Genomic DNA, 20,287 nt, shown 5'->3' with positions numbered 1-20,287 from the left:
GTATGCTGATTAAATTGGACATTAGCAAGGCTTAAGACAAAGTGGATTAGATATTCTTATGCAAGTGTTTGGAAGCCTTTGACTTTTTAGAAAGTTGGATAAAGGAAGTATTTTAGGGATTAAGATTACAAATGTAGTGGAGGCAATCACACATCAACAGTTTGCAGATGACACAATGTTGTCTGGCAATCAAAATTTAAGATCATTTTTGACGGCCTATGCCTCTGTATCATGTCAAGTGATCAATAAAGGGAAATCAGAAATATTTTTCTTCAATGCAAAAATTGAAATGGAACTTGAAATCCTTGCCCATCTTAATTTTAAAAAATGGATATTGCCATGCATTTATCATGGCTTACCTATAGATAAAGGCATAAGATTCACAAAATTCTAGGATCCATTGGATCAAAAGATGGATAAGAAAATGGATTCATGGAAATTAAAATGGATCTCTTGGGCAGGCAAAATCATTATGTTGAAAACAATTCTTTCAGTCATTCCAATTTATTTAATGTCATGCTTATCATTGTCAATTGGTGCTAATGACAACCTTATCAATAAAATGAGATCTTTCTTTTGGCAAGGGGCAGCTGAAAAAAGGTGATAGCATGGAACAAAATTTGCAAACCCAAAAATCATGGAGGAGTAGGTCTAAGGAATCAACTTTGGCAAAATAAAGCCCTTGGAGCTAAACTATCTTGGAAGATATATAGTGATCCCAGTAGGAAATGGGTGAGGATCATGAAAGGTAAATACTTGGAAGATATGAGCCTAGAAGGAATCTTTTGAACTATCAACCCTCCTAAAGGATCCAGAGTGTGGAATTTTATACTAAGTTGTAGGGACCTGATCTCGGAAAAGCTATCTTGGAATGTTAGAGAAGGAAGTAAAGTGAAATTTTGGACCCCACTCTCCTTAAAGGAATTTCATAAAATAGTTGGGGACTTTATCTTAAAGACTACATAACTAAGGATGAGAAGAATTAAACTCTTGGTTAGAAGTGGAAAGATTTTGGTGTATTGCAGACTGTTAAGGAGGAAACCTCAGATCAAGTAAGGACATCCTCAAATAGAGATCTTTAATCTTTAAAGAAGGTTTGGATTTCTTTATCTAGCTACGGGCAAATTCAGGAATATATAATTCAAAGGATGGGTATGAAACAATTGTCCAAAAACAGAAGTTCAAGAAAACCAAAATCCCCATTTCTCTTTGTTGGGACAAAAATTACCTCCCAAAAGCAAGTTTTTTAACTTGGGTATCTCTTCAAGGAAGGATTTTAATAGTAGAATGGTTAAAAAAAATGGGTTAAGCAGGGCCCTCAAAATATGTTCTTTGTGAGAATGAGGGAGAATCCATCAAATCATATCCTCCTTTCTTGTCCCTTTGTAGCTAAATGTTGGCAATGGTTTTATGCTAAATTAGGTTGGCTGACTAATCTCCCAAATGATATATTGTGTGTTTTTAAAAGTTGGCCAAATATGCATTCTTTGAGCCTCTTTCATAATTTGTGGACTTATAAATTCTTCAAGCCTCTTTCATTCCTTATGGACTTCTTCACACTCAATCACTATCTTGGAAATATGGAAGGAGAGGAAAAAAAGAGTATTTAGAGGGGAAAAAATTTCATGGGAAAGGTTGATAAATAGATTGGAAGCAACTATAGTGGAAGTAATTAATAGTGGGATTATCAAACTCCATAGGAAAAACTCTCACTTTTGTTAGTGGGATAGTAATATGGTTTTACGCTGGTATGGATTAAATATTCCCTCCTTTGTAGGGCCAAGGGGGGGGGGGGGGGAGAAGAGTATTCCAAAAAAAGAAGATCAACAATATGGATTCTTTCAATATCCAAGAAGTTATAGGAGATTCAACAATTATAATAAATACTTTAAGATCTGGTTTAGCCCTAAATTAGAAACTCTACGCATTACTAAGAAGAGCTATTAAGCTTCTTAAGGCCTTTCAAGTTTTTATCAGTAATCATGTCTATAGAGAAGCCAATACTTTGGCAGATGCTCTAGAAAATAGAGGAGCAGATGGACATTTTGAAAAATATATAAATCATACTAAAGGAAATAGTCATTGAGGATGGAAAGGAGAAGAATTTTGAAGAAACTCTCTTGGTATGATTTAAAGCCAATGAGATTTTTTACTTTCTCCCCATTGGCTTTAAGTTCAATTAGCTTTAAAATTTTCTAGGGTTAAGGCTTCTTCCCATTAAAGTTTTTTGAAATGACTTAGGCTTCTTTGTCTTCATTAATGGCATATGTCTGTTAGAAATTCTTACTACATAAAATATGAAAGGAAAATGCATTAATTTTGTAGTGGGTGGATCTCACCTCTTCTGCCAACTTTTTCTTGGCTTGTGGTCCTTTCCATTGGCCCTCTTATATGTCCTATCATGAGGCACTTTTTTGCTTATTATTCTATCTTCCAGAATAGTCTACTTTATTTAGTTAAGCTCTTCACCTCTTTAGCCATGGATTTTGGAGGATGTTGACATTGGTTGGATAAATATATAAGGTTTTATAACCGATAAAGTTGGTGGGGTTCTATATTCAAGAATTAGCAATTATGAGATTTGAAAGATGAAGTAAAGGGATTACTTTCTCTCGGTATTTTGTATTTGTTGTCCTTAGCAAGCTTCATTTCATTCCTTGCATTGTCATTATTTCCTCTTCCTTTGTTGGCTCTCTCCTATATTTTTAGTTGTTTGTAGGGTTGGTTCGAGCACTTGCCAATGGATTCTCCCATTTGTCTGATATCATCTAAAAGGCAATTGAATTTTATTGGGCAAATCATTGAGAAAAGAATGCAAGAGGTCCTGCTGCATTGTCATTTCGTGATATCTAGGGTGGTTAAACTCATTTTGGGTCATCTTTTCTTGCAGACTAACCATAATTATAGAGTGAATACTAAAATTCCAATGGTTTTTCTTGCAACCCTGCTTCACTTCAGCCTTCCAAAGTCCAAAGCTGAGATCCTTTGTAGGATGGTCTTCAAACCCATCCTTTTCGGGGGCCTAGACCAAGTCCTCTGGAATATTGGTAATGATTTAACAATCCCTCCGCCAATAGATTTCAAAGTTACTTTCAAGAATGGAAAGAAACTGCATAGATTCCCAATATTATACACTAAGGACATGAGGGACTTCAAATACAATAGTTAAGTGTGAAGAAAAATGCTAATTTTCTATGGGCTCTATTCAAGTAGAGCAAAATAGACAGAGATGATTGGATAGAAAATTTCCTTCAGTTTTTTGGATTTTCTCAATTTGCCTCAAATGAAGGAATGGGTTGAGGAGCTTTGAGACATTTGGGCCAAAAATGGTGTTGAACCAGATCATGTGGTTGAGTTCTTTCCCAAGACAAAGCATCTTGAATGGGGCAGACGCATTCCAACTAGTCTAATTGGGTTGACGATTGATTCTGCTTCCATCCTAGGTTCTCCATCCTCAGATGGCTAATCTTTTTAGTAGCTATCTCATTTTTGCTATGCATATTTTGGTATTTTGAATTGATAGATCAATTAAATCTTTTATCTCTTTATCTCTTGAACTTCTGGTTTGGCTAGCTATTTTTCTAGACTTTTTGTAATATTTTTTGGTTTCGTCTTTCAAAATTTAAACTATTTCCTTTCGATGTATTCTCTGTTTATTATTAATATACTTATTTGTTGGCTATAGCCCTTTGTTGATAAAAAAAAGTTTCTATTTTAGTTTTAATTTTAATTCTAAAAAATTAAATGCACTACTTCAACATACATATGTTTGATTATGCTAACAAATTTTAAGGTTATTAAAACGTTCAGAATTGTTAATGTTAACAATACATACACAAACAAAACACACACACACACACACATATCATAATACATATATGTATAGATATTCATGATTACATACATTTATATGTATGTATGGATGTAAAAATGTATGTATATATATGTATGTCTAAATCTACATGCATGTATGTATGTATATACATATAAATATATATGTATATTTGTGTCATACATTACATACATGTTTGCATTTATATACACATTACAACTAATATATTAGGATCCCTATACATGTGAATTGGCATGGTTCCAAGGTATGAAATAGGTCATTTTGAGATGATCATGGACTTGCAAATATCTGCAAAGTAGTCATCATAGTGCATACTACACTTGTGGCCATATTTCAAAGCACTCACAATAACAAGAGATGTGTGTAATCAACTCATATCCATAAGATATATGAAAGAGGAAAGTGTCATTAAAACAATAGATTTTCCATGGAACAATTAGGCATTTGTAGGAAAAGGAAGGAGGCAATAGTAGAGTAAGCACACTAGCAAAAATGCACAAGATTGCCAAGGATTAAGGATAGTATGGAGAATGTTGTTGTCACATAAGGGAGTGATAACATTGTAGTCACATATTCAACAAATGAATAGCATGGGAGTGTTCATATGATAATATGGGAGGCTAAAAGAGTAATGATGGAAATCAGTGCCATACTAGTTAGTGCATGGGTGTTTTTTTGGCATAGTAGAAGAATGGAAATTAAATAGGATAAGGCCATATGTGGTGAAGAGGAGGCAATATAAGTTCCTTTTTCTAATGGGGATTTTGTAGGTTCTACAAAAAATTTGTTTAGTTCCATGGACAAATATCGTGAAGCTAGTCATAAGTCAATGAGGTGTATAAAGAGGATACAAAAGAGCCCAAGAGGCTGTGGTAAGGAAAAGGAGTTTGTTGTGGAGATTTAAAAGGGAAATTTTATGGCCACAGAATGAACAAGTTGAATAAGTTTCTAATATCTTCACTAAGCCATTGCCAAAGGACAAGTTTGAATACCTGAGATAGAAATTGGGTGTTCTTCCACCCTCCTTCAACACAAGCATTTTTTATGTAGTTTGTGGTTCAAGGGGAGCCTATTGTTTTACACTTCCCACCTTGGAAACTCATGATTGGTCTTAGGGGGAGATCAGAAATTTTTATAAGCAGTATTGGCACTGCTTTTTTATATTGTAATAATGGTTCATCTAGCCTTCAGGTGATACATGGATACTCAAATGATCATGGGGGGAGAAGAGTGTGTTGTCTATTCGGCCCTTTTCCTTTGTTGTCAAAGGGGGAGAAATTGCATACAAGTGTGATGACATCAATGCCAATGGGGGAAATTGTTGAAATTGTTGTCATTGATGTCAACAAAAGTAACAGAGATGACAATAGGTTGCAAAGAAGTAGATAGTAGGTGTACATAACATGAAGACAGGAGAAGCACATAACTTGTAGGTTATGCAGTCATGCATAAAACGTCATGTTATGTTACATAAAAGATGTAGGTTGTAGAGGTAAAAACCCTTCAATGGAATTTTTTTGGTTAGACAAGGCTTTTATCTCAGCGACGATGATTTTTGGTGTAAGATGACAATTCGACAAAACCATCTTCTTACTTCATCAAGCTTTATTGTTATATGACATAATTTGTCTTCAATGTTGTGGTTGTCATGTCTTGATGAAAAATAGTTTGTGTCAAGTGGGCCCTCCTCATGTGCTTTGAAGTTCATTTGGCAACTGTGCATTGGTCCATCAAGAAGATGATGTATGTATGTGGGATCCCATGGTGTGCTCGAGTGAATGAAAGAGACCTTGTGGGAAAATAAAATCGAAGGCAAATGGTGTATCTCGCTACTCCACACTATAGAAGGCCATGGTGATATAACCATGTGGGCTAATAAGGATAAAGGTAAGAGGTCACTCCCATTATCCTACAACAAGATGGACAACAACAAAAATATCTCACGAGATAACACAACATTGAAGCATGAAGCTCCTCACTATCCCATGTCGTCAAAACGTGAGAAGAAATGGTTGTGCAAGGTAATAGAAGGAGAAGAAAGAGATGTCTCCCATAGTCCCACATTGTATAATATCAAGGACAAAAATTCATGCAGGGTAAGTAAGAAAAAAATAAACCATGTCCCCGCTATCCTGCAGCTAGGAAGCATAGACAAAAAGGAGTCCGCAGGGCATCAAGATGCAGGATGGCTAATACATCCTACTAGCCCACATGAGTAAAATAGACTTGAAGATGACCCTATGGGATAACATAAGTGAAGGACCCCGCTATCTCGGAATGCCAATAGCCAGAGGATGAAACTCTTGTGGGGAAAGACAAATTAAATATAGTGCATCCCGCCAACCCACACGAGGAAAAGGGGTTTGAGAATAATGATGCAGGCTAATGAAGAGAAAGTAGTTAGTGGCTCTCGCCATCCTGCAAACATATCTGAGATACGCATAACACAAATGTTAGTCACCATATAGAGTTTGATGGCTCTGTATAGCCCGATAGTCCACATGGTTGTTGACCAAGGTTGACCATGTGACTTGGATGTCGATTAAGAAGACTTTTGATGACATATGTGCATGCCGATAGTCACAAAGTATAATGTGGCAGTTGATCAACCTTGACCGAGTGATCTAGACAAAGAAAATGAAGACATGAGGCTCCCTGGTGGACAAAGAACGAATCAGATATGCAAAAGTCAGCGATGATGGAGGTAGTTGTCACTCCTTTCAAGGTAGGTCGACAGAGGATGGAGAATGCATTAATAGTGACTGACTTGCAGGATGGTTGTGTGGCTCAAGGAAGGATTCCAAATTGTTTTGAGCAAAGAAAGATCACTAAAATTAGTAATCTAAGTACAAAGAATGATCTGAAGAAAGATAGGATGCATTTACTACAGGTGAAAAAATTGAGATCATATTCAAGACAAAGAATAAAATCTCTAGAAGTGCAATTCTCCAAGATAATCGACTTGAATAAAATATTTAAATTTTGTAGTGGAGGAAAAATTAGAGGTATATAGAGTCGATTGAATCCTGTAGAAGATGTGATGATATTTGACATTGGTAGGTGTAGCTGTTGAGATAGAGATAGAGGTGGAAATAAAGAAGTCTCAACTAGGCTAGTATAGGGTGTGTAGTGAAGAAGTGTAGAAAGTGCGTTGTTGCTGCCGAGAGAAAAAAGAGCAATCTATAGAAGTAGAGAGAGAGCAAGAATAGAGTATTTTGCAAGGTGAAGTTGTAGAAGAGAGAAGAAGACAACCAAACAAAGGAAGAACTTTAGCATGTAGAGAAATTCATTCTCAAGATATGAGAAATTTGTAAGTGTTACAAAACTCATTTGTAACAAGGTTTTATCACTACATTGCAAACTTTGATAATCATTGTAAATATCTGAGTGGGTGCTAAGAGAAGGGGTAGGTGCTCCTTTGAGTAAGTGCTCATAAAATCAAGGGTTGGTGCTCCTTAGGTTGGTGCCCTAAACATTTTAATTTGTTATTTATTGTGAGGTTGGATTGGAGCAATAGACTCCAACAACATTTCTCACCAAGGTTTTTTCCCACTATGGGTTTTCCTCGTAAATCTTGTGTTGTGGGTTGTTTCTTGTGTGTGTGTGTGTGTGTTCTCATTTGCATTGAATTCTTAATATCTGCACACTTAGTTTATAATTCTTTTATAAATACACTGATTCACCCCCCTCTTAGTGTCCATCTATGTTCTTCAATAGGTGCTACTCAATTTCCTGGAGATGACCAACTAGATTGTGGTGGTGGAAGATGAACCATATAATGGCAGGGGTTGTGGTTTTGTAATTCGATAGCCAAAGGATTTCATAGTGGTTGAAACTATTGAGGAACAAACAAGTCCTATGTTGTTGTATTTGTAGAGAGATTTTCAATGGAGTTTGGGACAATCATTTAGGGAGATTTGATTGATTTGATTATGATGGCTAAGAAGGTTGTACTGGCTAGATGTAATTACCTTGGAACCAAGGTGAAATTGAAGGAATGTGTAATGATGTGAAGAGAATGTATAGTTGCCTGATTGATCAATTTGGATTCCTAGAAAATATAATTGTAATGATCGACACGGATGATAGGTTCAAAGAGAACACAAGGGCCAACATTAGAAGAATCTAGATGATCGTGGTAGAAGGTGCAGAGCCTGGGGCCAAGATGTGTTTTTTTTCACTACAGTGGCCATGGTGTTCGCTTGCCTATTGAAACGGTGATGAAGATGATACCAGCTATAATTAATGCATCATTCCTACCGACATGAATCTTATCATAGATGCTGATTTTTGTGAATTCATTGAGAAGGTCCCAAGTGAATGTATCTTAACAATAGTTTTTAATTCTTTCCATAGTGGAGGTCTAATTGAGAACTCAAAGGAACAAATTGGAGAGAGTTATATGAATAGGAATAAGGAGAGGGAAGCCAAATTTAATGAGGAATAGAAGCCAAAAATTAATTTTGTAGTGATATACCTCATGGACATCACAGAGGTGATATACTCAGTGGACGATATAGGGAAAGAATTTTTGAATTTAAGGGAGGACCAGATTAAACTCAACCTTCCTGATGAAGATGTTGCTAATATAATAAGAAATTGTGTTTAAGGTAGATATAGGAGACATTTTCATGGGTTGTTCTGGACGATTTTTTTGTTAAAGCCCCAGGACAAAGAGATAATTTTATTCCTGATTGTGTATTTATGAGTGAGTTTGTGCCTTAAAGAGTAGTAGGAGAAAATATTTTTAACTCTGATTTGATTTGGAAAAGGCTAATCTAAAGTTTATGTGAACAAGAGTTCACAAAGCTAAAATATTGCAAGCTAGTTGTAATGTGATTTTTGAAATGGAAGCATGGATTTCACACTACATGGCTATACTAGTTGGCCTTCATGGGGGAGATTGTTGGGAATGTGAAGCCCAATGGTCATATGACTATTGGCATTCACCTAACTCTTGGTTTCACAATTGGATGTGATTGTATAAATGGTTGTGTGGAGTCCATTTATGTAGACTCATTGGTAATGATCAATAAAGAGTTTTCCCTTCTTGATAGTGGGCATAGCCTTTATGGTGTACCACTATAAATTCATGTCTAGTGTCTTTGTTGTGTTATTTTCTTTCTACTATTTTGTGTTGATTATATGTTTTTTCTTGCTCATTTAAATTAACAAAAATATGACAATTTAGTTTTCATTGCAAGTGGAAAATTTGGTAAATAAGTTAGTATACTTGTCATTAGAAATAGTTTCATTATGCCTCCACAAAATTAAGGTCTTTTCCACATTTTGTAGGGTTTCAAATATGATCAGTCACTTGATAAAATGTTTTTTTTTTTTATTATCTATAAAAGATTTAATATTCATCCTCAAATATTTAAGAATTTTGAAAATTTTATTTCTTAATTTTCATTGGTTGTAGTTAACAAATTTATTCACTTATTAAAACAACACCCTCCCTATAATTTGAAGGAGAAACTAATACGTTTAAATCATTGAGAATAAAAGTGATCCATCTATTATTTTAAGAATTCTAATAATTACAATTTACGTCAAATCCAAACTAATGATAATTTTGAACTATTTAAAATAGTCTACTATTCATGTTTTCAGTCAATCAATTTTATGTATTCATATTTTGCACTCAAAATTACTGTGTAAAATGAATCCATAGTCATTAAGATAATTTTAATATACCCTTTAAATTAAACACCACCACTTTAAGATAATATGAATCCATAGTCATATAATTTAAATTAAACAACACCACTTTAAGATAATTTTAATATACCCTTGTTCTAATTCTCTTTATGAATTCTTCTTCCTGCAGATGTGATTCTGGAAGTGTAATAACAATCCACTCATAACAAATAGCAAAGTAATATGGCTGATCTTAAGAACACGTGATAATTAATTCATTAATAAATAAATTTTTCCATACCATTTGTAGCATCAAGGATTTGATTCGTTGATATTTGACGTTCACTTAGACGTGCTATGGACTGATTATTTTTAAAAATGTAATAATTCTAATTTACTTCAAATAAATCTTCAAATCCAAATAATAATAATTCTGAACTATTTTGAAATAGTTTAATATATCTGTATACTTTACTCTTTTCTCCAACTTTCATGTGCACACCCTTTACATTACAAGAATATATATAAATTTATACATAATTAACTTTTAAAATAAAATTACTTTAAAGCCAACTGTAAATTAAATAAATCCATCGTATACTTTATTCGCAAATACACCTTATGCATGTTTTATCTATAACTTCCCTGGATCCTAAAATACACTTTATTCATTCATGCTTTATCTTTGTTTCAGTCTCTATGTCAGTCTCTCTTTTAAATCCTATCTTCCCTTTTCATTCATCAACATCACAATATATATTTACCATAACTCAACTGCATAGTTTCCATCCATCCGTCAATCTTTATGTATTCATATCTCGCACTCCAAATTACTGTTCAATCGATTCCATCGTCATCTAATTTAATATATTAAGAAAAGCACTGTTCAATTTGAATCAACGGTCATATAATTTAATATATTAGGAAAAACTCCAATTTATGATAATTTTTTATATACCCTTGTTCTAATTCTCTTTATGAATTCTTCTTCCTGCAGGTGTAGTTCTGGAATTGTAATAACAACCCACTCATAACAAATAGTGAAGTAATATGGCTGATCTTAAGAAGAGGTGATAAATATTAATCCATAAGAATCAATCTGCAGCTTAAACAATGTCTATTTATAATAATATGCCACCCTATGTATAAACAGTTACCTACTAACATTTGTATTCCAAACTTTGCATCAATCACTGTGAGATGCTTCAACGTTACTATACATTACAAACCAAATATTTTTTTCAATACAAAAACACAAACATTTGTAGCATCAATGATTACATTCCACTTTATTCATGATATTTGACGTTCACTTAGATGTGCTATGGAAGAGTGAGGTCATAGAAGGCATAACCTCAGGAGCCCTTTTGCGCACAAATTTTCTCATTCCATTTTCTGCATATCTCTTTCCCTCTTCCCAATTCAGAATTGGAACTTCAGTGTGACGATTTTCTTTTGAAATTCTACCCACATAAAATTCTGTTAAACCTTCATGACAAAATTGAAAGCCTTATCCAAAAAAAAATGTCAAACATTTTTTATTTGTTAAAATTAATTTATTTAACATGAAAATAAATTAATGATGTCAGGTTTTCATAATCTACAATTAAATATTACAATTGTTTCTAGATTAGTACAGAGCTCAAAGAAATCAGAAATAAAAAAACCTCCTACAAAGTATAATCCAGAAGCAATTGTAATATAAAAATAGATTATACCTAACATGTTACAATGAAAAAAAAATTATTAACAATTTATGATAAACATTTTGACAAATAATATAGTAATTTGTATATAAACATCTCTTCAATAGTCGAATAGTCAAACAATTTTGTTTCAATCATATAACTCATATAAAGATAGGGTAGTCCTGTTTTCTCCTTTACTAAATAAAAATTAATAAAATAAAATAATAATTTTACATTTTATTCCCATCAAAAACACATACCTGACATCAGGATTTGTTACCAAATTCTGAAGCAATTGAAATACACACATAGTAACAGCTACACTAGTGGCTGCTACAAGTGGATATACCTACATACATACCCATAAAAGCTTAAAACATATATCAAAGTAAAAATTTAGGCAACACAAATCATTAGAGAAATTATTAATGTTAAAGAAACAAGTGGCAAACCTCTGGTTTCATCCAGCGTCCCATGATTGACTTTAATGAAATAAACACCACAGATGATATTTGGTTTGTTCAGATAAAATGAAATTAATGTGGAAATCGGTCTCCCTCCTGCAATTTATTGATGATTATGGGGATTTGAAACGATGGGCTAAACCAGAATAGCCGTTGGATTCATTTTCCAGATGTTTAGGATAGTTTTAATTATTGACGACAAAAAAAAGAATGTCAACTGGGTGATCTTCTTTGACTTAGCTTGTTATCGTTGGTAGATAGGCTGTTTTAGTTTTCCTGGTGCGCAAACCGTGGGCATAATCAAAATTTCTGCCTATACTTTCTACTCAAACATCATCTTGACTGCCGTTTATTTGTTGGCCACTTGACGTTTGAATTTTCATCGATCATGTAGAAAACAAATCTCTAGAGAAATATAAAAACCAAAGCTTTGAAATCCTGTTTAGATAAAGAAAAACTTATTTTTCCAATTAGTGATAGAATATAGTAAACATGGAAGGCACGTTTTGTTAGCAAGCAAAAGATGCAAGGGATATTCAATCTTGATAAGCTTTTCCCAGCAATGCTTGGTAGAGATAAATACAGAAATATTAATAAAAAATAAAGTGCGTAATTTTGCAAGGTTTTGCAAGCCGATGTCATAATGGGATGTGAAAAGAATTTTATTTTTTTCACTCGATAGGTTTGAAGTAAATAATAAAATAATAATAATAATAAATTTGAAGATTCTAAAAAGCAAGTTCATCTGATTAGAGTTTTGCAGAGGACGGCTAGATTCGTTGAATGGAAGAGTTACGTTTGCTTTTTTGATGTGGGGTTTTTGCATGTAAAGGTAGACTCCAAATTATAATTTGCAATCGTGTGCTATGATTTCGTCCCATTTTTTGCGATAGTTCTATTTTTCTGCTTCTTCCCTTTTGGCTAGTTTTTCATGGACTTTGGGCTTGGGATCTACAAGTTGATAAGGTTATGATTTCTAATCATGAAAATGTTCTTATGTTTTTTTTAATTACTTATGAAGTTAAATTTGATGAAGGATTGATAAAGAATGAGGTTTGTCCCACTCTTATTATTAATTCTAAAGTTACAGTTGATGATGGAGCAGCCTTTGATTTATGAGTTTGTGGATCTTCAAAAAAATTACACTTTGTGATTCATCATCATCTTAATTTTTTCATCTCCTTGGAATTCCTTTGTACATCCTGATGATGAATCATGGAGTGTGATTCCAAACATTGATGATAAAAAATTCAAACACAATCTAATCCAAAAAAAATTAAGTAAATTTTTTTTCTTCTATCTGACTAGAATGGTTGATCAGCTTTTAGCTGTCATGGGAGGACCTTACTTCTTATAGTTGGTTTGTTTGTTAAATCTTGGCATGTGAGGTTTGATATAATTGAAAAACTTCTATTTAAGATTTCTATTTGAATTCATCTTCTTTGTCTTTTGATGGAATTATGGAGACCTAATACTTTGCATTCTATTACAATTATCTTTGAGAAATATTTGATCCCTTCTCATCACTTGCTTCTAGAGAGAAAGGTAATTTCTTTTACTTGTATTTATGTGGAAGTTGATTGTAATAATTTTTTAAAAACATTTATATAGATTAATTTAAGAAGTATATAATGAATTTAGTAGTTATATTATGAGACTCTTCTTTTTAGATATTGTGTATGTAATGTCTATGGACATCTTTAAAGAAATTTCCCAAAGGTAGAATCAGATGATATTCATCTTCTTCTAGGGGTATATGTGGCTAAAACTAATGTAAAAGAAAGCCCCAATTAATTTATGAGGGGATGACTTAAATGGATTTACATGAAGTTTCATTATTTGAAAATGAATGAGATATATTTTTAAAATTTTTTTTACCAAAGATCATTTTAGTTAAAATATTTTAATTCTAGTTTTGATAATTTTTTTATTTACAAATTCGTAGATAAAATCTCCAAAAATGAAGGGAAAAAGCTATCAAGAGATAGTAAAGCACTTTATATCTCACTTTTTTGTATTAAGTAATAATAGTTGTATCATGGAATAAAAGGGATCTAGGCAATAATCCTCATCAAATGTATTTTTCAAATCTTATCGGGATTCATTAGACTAACACATTTTTCCTCCAATGTTTTAAATTCTTTGTGGGGAAATGTTAACTACTTATATACTCTAGAAAGATAGGCAATGCCAATGTATAGATGCCAAGGGTTTTGTAGGAAGGTTAGCTTGTTTATGAGACTCTTGTTCAATTAAATTTTCAAATTAAGGGTTTTGTAGGAAGGTTAGCTTGTCTATGAGACTCTTGTTCAATTACATTTTTAAATTGGTTAATGAGAAAATTTTCTATGTTTTTGATGGGTATCTATTTTGATTCAATCAATCCTATTTTCTTATCTAATGTTAATTCTCCTATAATATATTTATAGTAAGATATTTTGTGTTGCAAATTTAGTTTTTTTGTTCCTTATTTTCCTAAAATTCCCTTAGATCTTGGTGATAGACTTCAATTAAACCTTTAATCTTCAAAAGAATCTTAGGGGTTTGAGTTAGATAGACTCCTCTTCAGCTTTGTTCAAGAACAATATGATTGTTCATAATTTGGTTTATGCTAAACTAGATAGTGGTTTCAAATATGTCTTTCAAATATATCTATCAGCTCTTTTCAAGGAATTTATCATTCTTCATCTAGTAGATTAATAGTAGATTAATAGGGAATTGGTTCTTCATTTTTTTAACTTAAGGAAAATAGTCTAGCTATGGTAGATGAGGATAGGGTAATCTTAGGTTATTTTCCTTCTTTGGCTGCTAAGAAAATAAATAGTATTCTTATGGACCCTATTACTCTTGAGGAATTGAAAAATGTTGTTTATCAAATGAAGAAAGGATGATAAATGTCTCTTAGTCTTGATGGATTTCGTATATCTTAAAGGATGGTCTTATATATGTTATATTGGAATCTTAAACTAATAAGAAAATTCTTTAAGCTATTAATTCAATTTTTTTTATTACCTTCCCTAAAAAAAAGTAGGGATCAATTATTTTTATCTATTTTTTCCTCTTTCTCTTTGTAATGTCTCTTAAAATATCATTACTAATTTTATTTCTTATTATCTAAACTAGATTTTGGACTTTGTGATATCAATTAAGTAGGGGATTTTTTTAAATGGATTACTTAAGAATATGTTCATTTTATAGGTTGCTCTAGGTATCAAGCCAGGCATGTCCAAGGCTTGTGATAAGATTATATAGTCTCTTGATTTTGGTTGGTTTTCTTGATTATTCATTCATTATTCATTCATTATTTTTTAATATTATCTTGTTATCAAAATATATGAAAATAAATTTAGAAAAAATGAAATGAATCAATGTAGAGCTCTAACACCTAATTCAATATATACTTACACGTCAATAAATTTTCACTATCTATGTTCACATAAATAGTAAATAATTTAAAAAGTTAGTGAATAATAATCATTTCACATGTAAGACATCAACCTACCATTATCACCATTTTAAAGTTAATTATTAAGTCTTATAATGTCATCTTATAATTTTAAATGAGAAACTAAATTATCCATAAAGTCAACATACCTAATGAATATTCATTAAGTCGTAATCTATCAATACGTACAAAAAGATTATATGAAATATTAGTATCCATAGATTCAAAATGAAATGTTCGTCATGTATGAGACGAGATATGTTTTCCAAAAAAATATGACTTTATAGATGTAAGATCATCACGAGTTTAGAGTACCATCCTTTTATAAAGAAATTTAGTAAACATAAGTTCAAATTTTACTTGAAATAAATATAATTAATATATTTAATAAATTTTAGAATGATATAAACTCTATATGTGTAATTTATGATTTATCTTTAAAGATTAATAAATTAATTTAGTATAGTTTATTTAGTTATAGTTATTTGATTGTTGAAAAAAAAAACATTTCTTGAAATAATGTGAAATTAAAATTTTAGCTGTTAAAGCTTACTTACCTTAAAAATATACTATACTTATTAAATTTACTATCAGTATTGGCTCTTCAAATGCATTAAATTTAATAATAATAATAATAATATATTTAATATTTTCGAAATATACTACCAATATTGGCTCTTCAAATATACTACCAATATTGGCTCTTCAAATATACTACCAATATTGACTCTTCAAATGCATTAAATTTAGTAATAATAATATATTTAATATTTTCTAAATAGAATCAACTTCAACTATTGATGCAATTGATTTGAAAATTAAAATAATATAATAATTATTATAATATTTTTAAAATCTAATAAAAGCACATTTGAAATGTTTGAAAAAAATGTTAAATGCTTGAAAAAACATTTGGAAAAAAAAATTGCACCAAAATGTCCAACATGTATCTAGAAAAGATATTGGCCAAATATATCTAGAATGTATATTAGGAAAAAAAATAGTTGAAATATTTAAATTAAATGTGCTAAAATTTTTCCATAAATTGTGACAACTTTTGTTTTCACCCAACGAGATGCAACAATAGTAGGAGTAAGTGAAGAATAAAACTATATCATTATGTCCATCAAAAAAGATAGATCATCACGTATTCCATATTATCATTATTAGGAGCATGAATGGATGGAAAAGGTTTATATAATAACCATTGATGGGTACTAATCAACTCCACAAAAGAAGGAAAATATTAGATGATCTAGCAGGCGTATTAATCTAGCATTCCTTTCGGTTTTCTTCCAGCTTTTTTTCAAGCTTGCCTATAAAATAGTAGGGCCTTTCGGTTCCCTACAATTCTATGGGGCCAGCTTGAACCAGCCTCCCTACAATTATATGGTCCATTATTTCATTCATTTTCATTCCTGGCCCTACAATTCTATGGGGCGGACTGGAACCGGGGAGTAGTAAAATTTATAGAAATCACATGTCCTCTATAATAGCAAGGACAGAGGGATTGTGTGCAATAAATAAAATAATTTATAAAAAAATAAAATATGTTCAATAAGATTAGCTATTTATGATTAATGTGTATTAATATTTTTTTAAAAATTACAAGTAATTAAATGTGAAAATTAAAAACAAAAATAATGAAACTTATTTAGCTATATAACAAATCAATGCAAAGTTTGATATGGTTTTGAATCTAACTTACTTTAAGATCTAGAATATTGAATGGTACATTTGTAATCACCTTAAAATAAAATTATCATATTGACAATATGTAAGGGTATTTATTTAGGGGTTAGGTTACACAGTAGAAAATCTAGTTTTTAATATTTTTTTATTTTTTTGAATTTATTTGAATAAACACATTAGAAACTTAAAACCCAGGCATCTAATTTTTTAGGATGTGTGATGATATGAGTGAGGATGAATATTTTGTGTAAAGACATATGTATAACGGTTAAATGGATAACATAAGACAAGAAACCCAAATTTAAAACAAATTGTGTCATTTTTCAAGATTTATTATGTATGAAAACATTTTTTCAAAATAGACACTAAATCAAATGAAAAATACTTTATCATGTTGAAAACGTAAACAACTAGGAAATCCACTTTTAGAATCACACTAAGAACCAACAATGAAAATCTAAGAATCACTAAAAATTTAGTGTATCTATTTAAAAATTAGAACTTGAACATCCACAATAAAATCCAATACTTTTTTAATCAATTAAACATAACCCTTTGACAAATTTAATTAAAAATTATATAAAAAAATCATAAGATATTATCCAGTAACATTTGACGTTCACTTAGAAGTGTTATCGAAGAATGAGTTGATTGTAGGCATAATCTCAGGGGCCCTTTCGCGCACATACTTTCTCACACCATGTTCTGCATATCTCTTCCCTTCTTCCCAATTCTCTGGAACATCAACGCGACAATTCTCTTTTGAAATCCTACACACACACACATACAGAATTCTGTCAAAACTCCTCATACCCAAATTGAAAACCCCACGAAAATTCTTTAACCATTCTACAGATAATTCAATCCGATCAAAGAATCTGTCCTCCACATATCTATAATGAAAATCTACATGTTTCACACAAGATAATAAAACAACTGGAAGACAACCTAAAATTCTCCATAAAAAGGAACCCTTCAATCTTACAAAAGCCTTACTTGACATCAGGATTTGTTATCAAGTTCCGAACCAATTGAAATACACACATACTGACAGCGACGCCTGTGGCTGCAAACAGTGGATAGACCTGCATACATACCCATTAAGCTTAAAACATGCTACAACTGACTTTAAACAACATATATCACTGAAAAAATTACTGAAATTTTCAAGGCAATTGACAAACCTCTGGTTTTATCCAGCGCCCCATTGCTTTAATGAAACACAACACAGATTGAAATAGATTGATGAGATAAAAATGTACGTGGAAAGAATTTTCCGTTCCTACAATATATTTAGGGTTGTGGGAAGATTTGAAACGATGGGCTAAACCAGAAAAAGCCGTTTCATTCAGTGGGCTCTAGACGGTTGTCATCGTCCAGCTGTTAAGAATAGTTTTAATTATGAACTAAAAATAAAATAAGATTGTTAAGTGCGTGATTTATTCTGTTTTGACTTGGCTTGTGATGGTTTGTTACATTTAAAAAGGCTGTTTTAATTTTCTGGGTGCTCAATCCGTGGGCATAATCAGGGAGCTATTAAAATTTGAGGCTCTTCTTTTTAATGATGGTGACTGCCCTTTAAATCTTGGCCTCATGATGTTTTTGAATTTTTATTGATCATGTGAAAAAGAATTTCTTAATGGAGTATAAAAATCGATGATCTAGAACACTCTTTAGATAAAGATGATTTATTTATTCTTACCATTACTTCATACAATAGAGTGGTATATATTCTTTAATTGACCGGATTTTTTGGGCTTAATTACGAAGACATTGAACACAACATTTAAATGTCTTATTGTTTGTATGACAGGGCAAAATTGTTTAGAAGAAGCATTTAATTAGAACAGTGTATATATATTTTTAAATGTAAAGTTTCTTAATTTTAAAGTAAATATAATAGTTTTATAATAAAATAAAGTAGAGATATTAATTTTTTAATTATGCTGAAAGGTCTAATTAATGGGTAAAAACATTTCGGTGGAAGAAAAATTATTTAAAAATGATGTTCTTGTTTAAAAATAAAAATGTCAAATCTAAGTAAATAAAATAGTTTACTATATATGTACGTCATAAATAAAATGGTTCTATAATAAGTTAAAGAGATCAAACATTTTAAATAAAAAAGTATTAAAAAATAATTTATTTATTTTTGTCTATTTTTATTCTATTTTATGTGTCCATGGCTAATAAAATTCCGTATTCATCTATTACGATTAAGATAGTAAACTACCCATATTCTAAATAATTACTATTCAAATTGATTATGATCTTTGTACTACCAATGTAGGTTATCTGTTATATATTATATGTTATTTGGTCGTAAAGTTTAGTTTAGGGTTGAAGGAGGGGAATTCTTCCTAGCACCATGGTATTAACCATTGTTCAAGTGAGAGTTGGGTGCTAAAGGGTGGATTTGGTCAGGCCCCTCCAAGATTGTGAGATATTTGGGAATCCCCTTTGCTATATCCCCCTCTCCAAAAGAAATGTGCGATTGAATCTATGCTAAGGTGGAGAAGAAACATGTTAAGTGGTAGAACCATCTTCTCTCCCTAGCTAGGAGTATTCAAGTTGTACGGAAGGTCCTCTCCTCACATGCTATATAGTATTCATCCACCTAGTTATTTGTCAATTATTAGGTCAAAAAACTAGAAAAGATTCTAAGGGATTTTATATGGTCAAATGGCAAAGGTGGTAAGAAGAGACATTGTGTCTCTTGGGAATGGTGTTGTACCCCTAAAAGGTTTGGAGGACTTTGTCTTATGGATCTTAAAAGCCACGGTGTTGCCCTTGCATCACAATGGATCTTTAAAGCCATCAATATCTCCATTGGAAGGTGTTAATAAGGAATAATTTAACTTTCTCTAAACCAAAAAAAAGGGAAATTGTGGCCTCAAGTGAACTTGTTTGATATATTAATGGGGAATTTTGAGGTTAAGATTTTTGGCTCGGTGACCTTCTTGTCTTTGTGGAATACAGGGACTCGGGTCATAAAATTGGTAGGCCTCAAGGAGGCGGTTGGAGGTCCTCCTTCCTACTTTGTCCTTGATAGATTAATTTGGTGCTCGGTGCCCATCTCAATGATAAACCCCTAGCTCTTACTCAAAGATTCTTTGCAAAGGCTTGAAATTTTCTTGGCATCTCCAACATTAGGGATCTATTTATTGAGAAAAGGTTCACTTCATGGGATGAAGTAGCAAGGAAATGTGTGATTCCTCCCACTCGTAAGAAAACATATACTCTCATAGCTAAGGCACTAGACCCATACTTTCTGGGAAAGATGTATTTTTATAAGAGATAATTGGATCAGATCAAATGGAATGATGGAACAAAACTATTAGATATTTTAGTCAGGAATATCCATGAGATATTGAAGGAGAAACAAGACACTCTTGTATGGATTAATAAGTGTTGGGATTTGGAATGGATGGACTCCAAGTGGCTAAAAGTTATTAACCATATGTGGCATAACCCTACTGAACCAAAAGGAAACATGTTTTTCATT

The 20,287-nt window shown here is 31.8% G+C and overlaps 2 protein-coding genes and 1 pseudogene across 2 annotated transcripts; 1 reads left to right on the top strand and 2 right to left on the bottom strand.

Moving 5' to 3' along the window:
• The first annotated feature begins 7,788 nt into the window (after positions 1–7,788).
• On the top strand, positions 7,789–8,300 carry LOC131049239 (metacaspase-4-like; annotated as a pseudogene).
• Positions 8,301–10,776: 2,476 nt separating this feature from the next.
• Positions 10,777–11,657, bottom strand: LOC131049240 (uncharacterized). The gene is made up of 3 exons (XM_057983283.2): positions 11,634–11,657; positions 11,442–11,530; positions 10,777–10,956 (listed from the first exon to the last, which is right to left on the bottom strand). Exons 1-3 carry the CDS (start codon positions 11,655–11,657, stop codon positions 10,803–10,805), a joined length of 267 nt encoding a protein of 88 aa, XP_057839266.2. The 3' UTR covers positions 10,777–10,802.
• A 5,634-nt stretch (positions 11,658–17,291) lies between these two features.
• Positions 17,292–18,156, bottom strand: LOC131049236 (uncharacterized). The gene is made up of 3 exons (XM_057983280.2): positions 17,967–18,156; positions 17,779–17,867; positions 17,292–17,552 (listed from the first exon to the last, which is right to left on the bottom strand). Exons 1-3 carry the CDS (start codon positions 17,988–17,990, stop codon positions 17,402–17,404), a joined length of 264 nt encoding a protein of 87 aa, XP_057839263.1. The 5' UTR covers positions 17,991–18,156; the 3' UTR covers positions 17,292–17,401.
• Positions 18,157–20,287: the final 2,131 nt, after the last annotated feature.

Source organism: Cryptomeria japonica, chromosome 8, assembly GCF_030272615.1.
Source record: "Cryptomeria japonica chromosome 8, Sugi_1.0, whole genome shotgun sequence".
Taxonomy (NCBI): Eukaryota; Viridiplantae; Streptophyta; class Pinopsida; order Cupressales; family Cupressaceae; genus Cryptomeria; species Cryptomeria japonica.
Note: the sequence above shows the minus strand (reverse complement) of the source record. Positions and strands in the feature narration are given on the sequence as shown.